The sequence below is a fragment of the Xenopus laevis genome, chromosome 4L, assembly GCF_017654675.1.
Source record: "Xenopus laevis strain J_2021 chromosome 4L, Xenopus_laevis_v10.1, whole genome shotgun sequence".
Lineage (NCBI taxonomy): Eukaryota > Metazoa > Chordata > Amphibia > Anura > Pipidae > Xenopus > Xenopus laevis.
Genome location: NC_054377.1, coordinates 15,409,389 through 15,417,976, shown reverse-complemented (window position 1 = coordinate 15,417,976; position 8,588 = coordinate 15,409,389). Strand labels below are relative to the sequence as shown.

At 38.5% G+C, this 8,588-nt stretch overlaps 1 protein-coding gene across 2 annotated transcripts in view; it reads right to left on the bottom strand.

The window, feature by feature from the left end:
• Positions 1 to 1,576: 1,576 nt before the first annotated feature.
• The window catches only part of bdnf.S (brain-derived neurotrophic factor S homeolog), a 66,836-nt gene continuing 59,824 nt past the window's right edge, over positions 1,577 to 8,588 (bottom strand). Inside the window, 1 exon segment of one of the 2 annotated variants that reach the window (NM_001085482.1) lies at positions 1,577 to 7,267. In NM_001085482.1, the coding sequence (NP_001078951.1) occupies positions 6,503 to 7,246 (744 nt within the window). In that variant the 5' untranslated portion in view covers positions 7,247 to 7,267 and the 3' untranslated portion in view covers positions 1,577 to 6,502. 2 annotated transcript variants of the gene reach the window in all.

Genomic DNA, 8,588 nt, shown 5'->3' with positions numbered 1-8,588 from the left:
ACAATTTTTGTACACTGTGGCAGGCAGTGGTGACCTACACCTGAATTGTTGGCTCATATTTTGGTCCTCCTAACCCATCCAACTTGAGAGCAAACCCATGGGTTTAAGGTTTAGGTTATAATATTTAACCCACATAACATAACAAAGCCATAATGTCAGCAGCATAGATTTTATGTGTCCAGTTCTGTGATATATGCCACTCAATATTCATCATAGTGTTGACCACAGACATGGTAAAGGCTACACAATGTGGGGGTCATTTATCAAGGAAGCTCAACTTTTTTGGATAGTGCTATTTGTGGCTCTGTATTAGGGCTGTTTCACCCATACATGTCAAGCCATGAGCTAAAGTTAATCCCTTGTCTAACTTCTTGTACATTCATCCTAGGGTGGGGGTGGCTAAAATTATGTTCCTGAAGCAGCTCATGGTGATAAAATGGATAATTGTGAGTGTATGAGGACATAGAACACATTCAGGCCTGGTCTGTGCAACCAGGCTCCTCTATTGGGATCTGGCATCACTCCAGGAACTTCAGGAAAATTTTTTGTATGAATAATCCATCAGAAACTTGCAAGGTGGCCGCCATGGAACAGTGGTGCAAGGTCCAGCGTGTCATTTACTTCAGTTTTTTTCTAAAGGTCACTACCAGCATGTGCCATAAATAGATCTTTCTTAGCCTCACACACTTTTTAATAAGATGAGATGGCAGGTGATTAGGGGCATTTTAACAGCCATGGCGAGAACCCTGGTGGCCAAAATGTCACACACTTCTCTGCTCTAAACCTCATCATACATCCTCCTAACACATGATTTGAGTAATGGTAGCCTACAGATAAATAGTAGGCCGGCCTCACCATGGCTACCTTTAAACTGCAAACTTGCAGTACAAAAACTGACACTAAAGACTTGACAGGAGATGACTGTTCATTTCCTAACATCTATAGCGAGGGTTTTTGGGGCTGTATGGGCAGACTTGCAGGTATGGAGTTCATTGCTAGACAAATGTCTTCAGGAATGTTGTGCAGTAGTTTTATTTTGAATTAAATATTGTTATACCTTTTCTAAAATATTGAGATGTAGTATTGCACATATAATATATAAAATACTGTTATTTTACCCCAACAGTTATGGGGTAATATAATAAAAGTCAGGTCTAGTAACCCATAGCTACCTATTACATGTTTGCTCTAACTGGGTGTTCAGTGAATGGTAGCACCGCTTGGTTGTAATTGGTGGTTCCCTCTTAGTTTAGTGGGGAAACAAACAAATTAATAGGTAGATCAAGCCTCATCTTTTGTGTTGGCCACAGGGCAACCAGTTCTTTGTGCTGATCTGTAGTAGGCATCACCATGTATACAGTAATGGATCCATATAATTAAGGCATATTTCATTATTTTAGATTGTAATCTCTGTTGAGCGGAGCTGTCTTTACCTCTCGTATCAAATAATGGTTGTATTTTATGTGTGTATTCTATATTGTTGATGCGCAAATTTCTATCTCATATAGAAATGGTAAGATAAATAACAAATACACTTATATTTGGTAGGCAGAGAAAAATAACATGGGCCAAAACATAGTTTATATATTTTGAAAATATATTTAAAAACATTAAAAATTTCTATTTTTCAACATATATTATATGTTATGTAGTACACTTAAATAGAGGTAATCCTATTTACAATATGTTTCAAATGCTTCCATTTTTAAATGCCAATCTCCATGTTTCAATAACATAATTATATAAATATACTTAACATACAATAAATATTTCTTACACATCGTGAAAATATATACCTTTTTTTTTCCAGAAAGAACAAGGTCACATACATAAAACTTACATTTTCAAAGTGTCTCACTTTTTTTAACAAGGCGGTAGGCAGGTGACATGCAGAATATACGTTTGCCACAAACAGACCACGGCAAAACAAAATTATCGAAAAAGACAAAGAAAAAAATAACGAAAATAAATAAAATAAAAAAAAGTCTGTGTTGCAGCTCAGTTCAGCTAAAACTGCCAAGCCTAGTATCCGACAGGTATATTCAGTGGCATGTAGTAGCTTTTTTTGTACGTTACGTCGCTTTGCGTCCAACAGAACAGACAATATATCCTCGACACTGCTGAATCTATTCTAACTGCCTCATATTGTTTCCACTTAATAGTTTTGCATATTTTTTAAAGTCATGTATACACTGATTGCGTACTTGTATATACAGACAAACACAAACATATAGGAGGACATTTCTTTTTTTAGACCACAGTATTGGGGGACATGATAGACGGTCATGGCCGCTATATATCTGACAGCTAAGGAAGGCCACTTCTTGACTTCTCCTGCTCTCATGATTTCTCCCCCTTCTTTATCATATAGATTTGTAGATCTGGGTGTAGGAAACAAAAAAGTCTATGAGCTGCAACCCATATTTAAGGGAGCTTTAAGCTTCAAGAACATCTTCTCATTGACTGATGGAATTTTTTTTAACTTCTTTTTACAGACAAACACACATACACGCCTTTTTTTTCTAGGCAAAGGTTCAAGGCAAAAGTTAGGGCATCCAGATGACTCGTTGATCATCCTAGCGTAAATGCATAGACTGAATAGTGTAAGTTGAAAAAAATATATATTTATATTTCTCCTGCGAGTGAGGGAGCCTTCTCATATTCCATATAAAAGAAATCAAGTAGGAGTTTATACATATATTTGTGTCCACGTGTACATGGAGAAATAAGAGCGCAGTCGCAGGCCGATGAGCCTATATGTCTATATATACACATGTGCACACCCATATATGACAAAGCAAACAGCGAAACCAATACTAATCAAGGTCATGCCTTCTCAAAACTCAAGCTTTGTTCAATGATTAGAAGGCTTCCCCAACTTGTTGAGAAGGAACCAACAATTTCGGCTTTGGACGTTATTAATATTATATCTGGCTTTGGGCAGTAGATAAAGATACACATCACTAGATTAAATAAAGTAAACAAAGAGAATTTCAGCTCTACTGTAGATAGTAATATGAAATCCACGCTCATTGTGTAGCTGCTGTTGTTCCCACTTTAATTGTCCATTCCCTAGACATGTGATGAACTCATATTGATCTTCAATTGACATTGCCTTCAGCTTTCTCCTAGCACATCTTTGGCTAGATCCGCTGGGCGAGACATTCTTGTCCCTTAGCTTCATTACATCATTTAATTTTTGATACAGTGAATGGCATTATACTGTGGATTTTGGGGCCAGTTGTGCTCTATGTCCAGTATAGCTCATTAAGTCTTGATGAGGTCTTCTTTACCTAGTAAAATTGGTGTAAACTATAGATGATGACTTAAGATGCCCAGAACTTTTGATAGCTCACATACTAACTCTCTAGCTGTTGCTAAACTAAGACTAAGGAGTTGCATTTCAGCAACAGGGTTGCACCTGGCACCTAAAACATGACCACCATGACCTGAAAACATGGCCACTTTATCCAACCCTCCTGCTAAGGCAAGTAAAGTAAGGTTCAGGACCAATATTCCCAAATCTGAGCCTCCTTCTAAGGCTTATAGTGGTGCAGTAAGGGACTACCACGTCTTATTTCACTTTCCACTGACAGATTGTTAGAGGGAATCTTTAATGAACAATGCTGGGGTAAATGCCACCCCAAACATTATCCTACTTATCAGATGTAATTGAATTTTCCACTGTCAAGAAGTGATGGCAAGGTCCTAAGCATCATTTTCCTAGCTGACCTTTAAATAGCTTGGTTTTCAGATTAGCTGTTTTTTTGGTTTCCAGTCTGATTCTTCTAATTTCACAAATTCATGCCCAAACCCTAAAATGAAGCCTGAAGCCAATTATGAACAATAGAAAGGCAGGTTAAGATTTAGCAAATTTGGGAACAGCACAAAATATTTGTTCTACCACATTAGGCCTGAGCTACTGCAGAACCTCATGGGGGTACTAGGCTGCTTGATGAAGTATAAAAGTGTGGCCTTAAAGGAGAACTAAAGCTGATGTTAAGTTCCCACTGGCCCACTCTGTTGGCCCCCTCCCAGCGTGAGAGCAGAGAAGCTCACAGACGCCATCTTCTTCTCTTTGTTAATATTCGTGAAGTGAGCGGCTTAATGGCGCATGAGCTGTTGGAGCAATCTTCCGGTATGCGACAACTGCGCATGCGCTGAAAGAGACGGAAATTGCTGAAGGGGAGGAAGAAGACAAGAAGATTACCGAAGAGAATAAGATGGCGTCTGTGAGCTCCGCTGCACTCACTCTGCATGTGCGGTCACTTTTTCAAGAGGGAAAAGAATTCTGGGATAAGGGGGGAAGCAGGAAGGGGGGTCAACGGAGGGGGGCCAGTGGGGACTTAACATCACACGGGTTTAGTTCTCCTTTAAAGGGACACTGTAGTAGTTATTGTATCATGTAATGTAATTTTTTTTAAAAAAAATATCAGTTTCCTGACCCACAAGGCAAAGTAGAATGAATTACTCTTGATTTTGATGGCCCAATCTTTACTGCACTGCTTATTGGATATGTATGTGGCTGATTATTAATGAGACTAAAAAGATATACGAAAGCTTGGCAGAGGTAGAATGAACAGAAGCACGGATAAAGGTGTACCTTCTGAATAACACAACTGTAATGTAGCTTTTGATTATATCAATTTATATACATAAAAGGGAGGAATTTGAGACGACAGTATCCCTTTAAAGCCATTCACAGCTTTTCCTTCCAAGTGGTTCTGAGGTATATGTGGCTTTTATGTTCAGCTACAGCACACTTCCATCTTTTCAACAGAATAAGATCTCCTAATGGTCAGATGTGCTATTTAATCAAGATGCCAGCCTACGTGCCATTCACGTGTTAATGGCTCCTTTATTGACTTAGGACACACAACCGGCCCATGTTCTCCTACGCTTCTTCATTCCAAAACAAATTTCATTGCCAATTTCCATTTTCCTTGGAAATGCTGTGATCACTGGAGATCTGATTTGTTTTCCAATTAGCATTTTGAGGACACTGTTACGGGGCCAATGGGACGTAGGTAAACAATATTCAGGCAGCATTTGCATTGGAAATACTGACTAATACCAGCAGTATTCTGGTGCTGACTTACAATTTCCTTTATTTATGAGCTGTCAGACTTTATTTTATATATAGATTGGTGCAACAGCCTTTCATTAGGTTGAGGACACCATTTACCTCCATTTCCCCCCCTAAAAATGGCCATACACATTTAAAGCAGCACACAGAAGCCTGTTGAAAGAGCAGATTTATAAAGCAATTACCTCTGTTACACATGAAGCTTACACTTTGGTTGCCGGTGCGGGTCGCAAAAGTGTACCACGAGCATCATTTTCTTGTTTGCCTTGCTGTTTTTTTTTTTTATTTTATTTTTTTGATCAGTAGTTTGATTCGAGTTTGCAAACACCTTTACAACATATAAAATTAATTATTTTTTTTAACCAGAACACATGTATTCATGACAAGCTCGTTGCAACTTTTTTCAGGAGTTAAAAAAAAACAAAAAAAAAACCCCCAATAAAAATAAAAATTGAATTAAAACAGTGAAAGCTGTAACAGCACCTTGACATTGTTTAATTCCAACGCGATCAGAAGTTTAAAAGCAGTAAACAGATATAATACCGACGGGAAAGTATACTGTGTGAAATGTAAACGGAATGTTTTGGTTCAAATTTTGTCTGAATAGAAGACATATTGTCAATTCACAACTGAAGCAGCATGCAATTCTTGGTTTTTACCTTTTATGCTTTTCAATTCTTGGCAACAGCAACAAACCACAATGTTATTGAGGAACATAACGCAGGCTTAATTCTTAAAGGGAGAATATACCCTATTCCAATTTCTTGTTCCCCAAACAGACAGTGAAGGATGATAATATAGCCTACTGCATATTTGCATTTAAACCCTACAACTGGGAACTGGGAGTCCTCCATAGACTTTCAGAGAGCATCACCATCTAGAAGAAGTCCAACACTTAAATTTTTGCCAATCTTCGGTAGAACCATCTGAGCCAAGGTGTTTACCGGCAGAAACAACACCGTATGCTGAAATCTATGGAGATGCCTCAGTCAAGATCAGCAATATGGCGGCTGTGCTCATACATGCTAGAGAAAGGGTCTTCTCTACACCCAACAATATGCATTATCATAGTTTACTGTTCATGTGAAAGAAAAGAAATGGAAGAGAAACTGGTGGAATATTTTCCCTTTAACCCATAACCGGCTGGAGGAACCAGGAAAACATTGCACGGCAATGGGTTCCAAGATACTTCAGCGGGAAACAGGTTACATTGTGCGCAGAAGACTCTGTTTTTTTAATGGTATGGATATGTTCAATAAATAGATTGTAGAACCACTTTACTGTATAAACTTCTTTTTTTTTTCTACATGCAGTCCATAAAATTAATTTTCTTTTTCTTACGGAATAATTTACCCTGTTATGTATATATACAAATAGATATTTTCTTCTCAATATAATCTATACAAGATAAATTCACTATCTTCCCCTTTTAATGGTCAGTGTACATACACAAGAAGTGTCTATTCTTATAAAGCGCCAACCAACTTTTTTTTTGCTATCCATGGTGAAAGCCCGCACGTAAGACTGAGTAGTTCGGCACTGAGAGTTCCAGTACCTTTTGTCTATGCCTCTGCAGCCTTCTTTCATGTAACCCATAGGGTTGCATTTGGTCTCGTAGAAATATTGCTTCAGTTGGCCTTTGGATACTGGGACTTTTTCTAGGACAGTAACTGTCTGCCCCGACATGTCCACTGCAGTTTTCTTGTTTGCTGCTGTAACCCATTCACTAATACTGTCACACACACTCAGCTCTCCACGCCTGGCTGGGTCAGAGTGGCGCCGGACCCTCATGGACATGTTTGCCGCATCCAAGTAGTTTTTGTACTCCTCAAGTAGGAAAAGCAATGGTGGCTCCAAAGGTACTTGACTGCTTAGCATTACTCTAGATGAATACAAGTCAGAGTCCTTGCTTTCCTCACTTTGCCTTATGCTTTGTTCCTCTTCCAGGAGTTCTTCTATGACTTGCTCAAAAGTATCTGTCAGTGAAGGAAGTCCACCTCCTCTTGAGCCACTGGGACCACCTATGCTCTCAAGAGTACCATGGGTCCGAAGACCCGGATAGGCCAGGCCATTTTGTCCTCTGACACTGGCTTCTTTCATGGGGGCAGCTTTCATGCAACTGAAGTATGAAATAACCATAGTAAGGAAAAGGATGGTCATCACTCTTCTCACCTGATGGAACTGTATAAAAAACAGAAAAACAGAACACATTAAGAACATGTGACCAGCCTCATTAATTACTAGATATCTACCCATGACCTTAATTTGTAGAGTTAGCATACATGGACAAAAAAATTACAGTAATGTGGTGGTGTGACTTTGCCCTACAAGTGTTGAAGCCGGGGAACTTAAAGACATGATTATGGTGACAACAAACGAAGTTAAGTAAATAGGACTGGTATTAGAAGGGATACAGAGCTGAGATAAATAATTTTACAATGGATGTATAACATTTAAATGAAATCATTAACACATATAATAGTTTTGAGCAAAAAGAGTAAAAAAACCAAAGTCTTTGAAACTTAAGCTATACTCAGGAAGATGGACTTATTTAATTGTTCAGACCCTGGGTAATTGAATTGACTTGACCATATGTTGTCAGGTTTACCAAGATGAAGATCAAGGTTTAAGAAGTAGAGGTTCTATTCACTCTTCATTTAACAAATACCACGTTTGTACAGGCCATAGACATTTCAATATTGCCTTCCAGTATCTGGGGAAACGTTTTTTCCTTGCAGTCCAGTCTTTATTTTTTTTATAAGCATCCTATTAAAAATTATACCAGTAGGTGTTAAGAAGGTTCACAAATGGCAGTTGTGTGACTCTTGCCTTTAGGGCAGAGACACATGGGAAGATTTGGGGAGATTTATTCGGGTGGTGACTTATCGCCTCTTCTTCGGGCGACTAATCTCCCTGAAAAGCCTTCCTGCCGGCTCATTGGTGGGATGGCACTCGGAACGCGACTTATCTCCCCGAATCTTCGCGTGTGTCTCTGCCCTTAAGAGGAGACATTATACTGACCTTGTTAGGGCTCTTGTTAGGCCATCTTTGAGTGGTTTCATTGGCAATGAACATGCTCAGTGTACTTTGGGCTGCTGTTGTAGCTAGCTTAAGGGTTGTTTTAAATCTTCAAGCAGTCAATTGGTATAATGGTCTATTAAAATGTTTAGTAATGACTTTTGCTAGATTTGCATCCTCTTTGATTAGCATAACCATCTCAACATGTCTACAGTTAAGGACTTTATTAAGGCCGCAGTTGCCATAAAGACAGCTAAATTTGTGGCCATAAACCACGACAGAACTGCTTTATAGAATGGACTGAATCATTGCTTTATTAGAAATAAAAAAGAATATATTTTCTGCACATTTTAATTGGTCAATATTAGCTGATTATTATTCAAATGAAAGGCAATGTTTATTTCTGCGGTTAAATAGTTTGCATAATTACCCTCTTAGATTTTCACTTAGTGTCTTTTCATCTCAGATTGTGCATTGGAATACC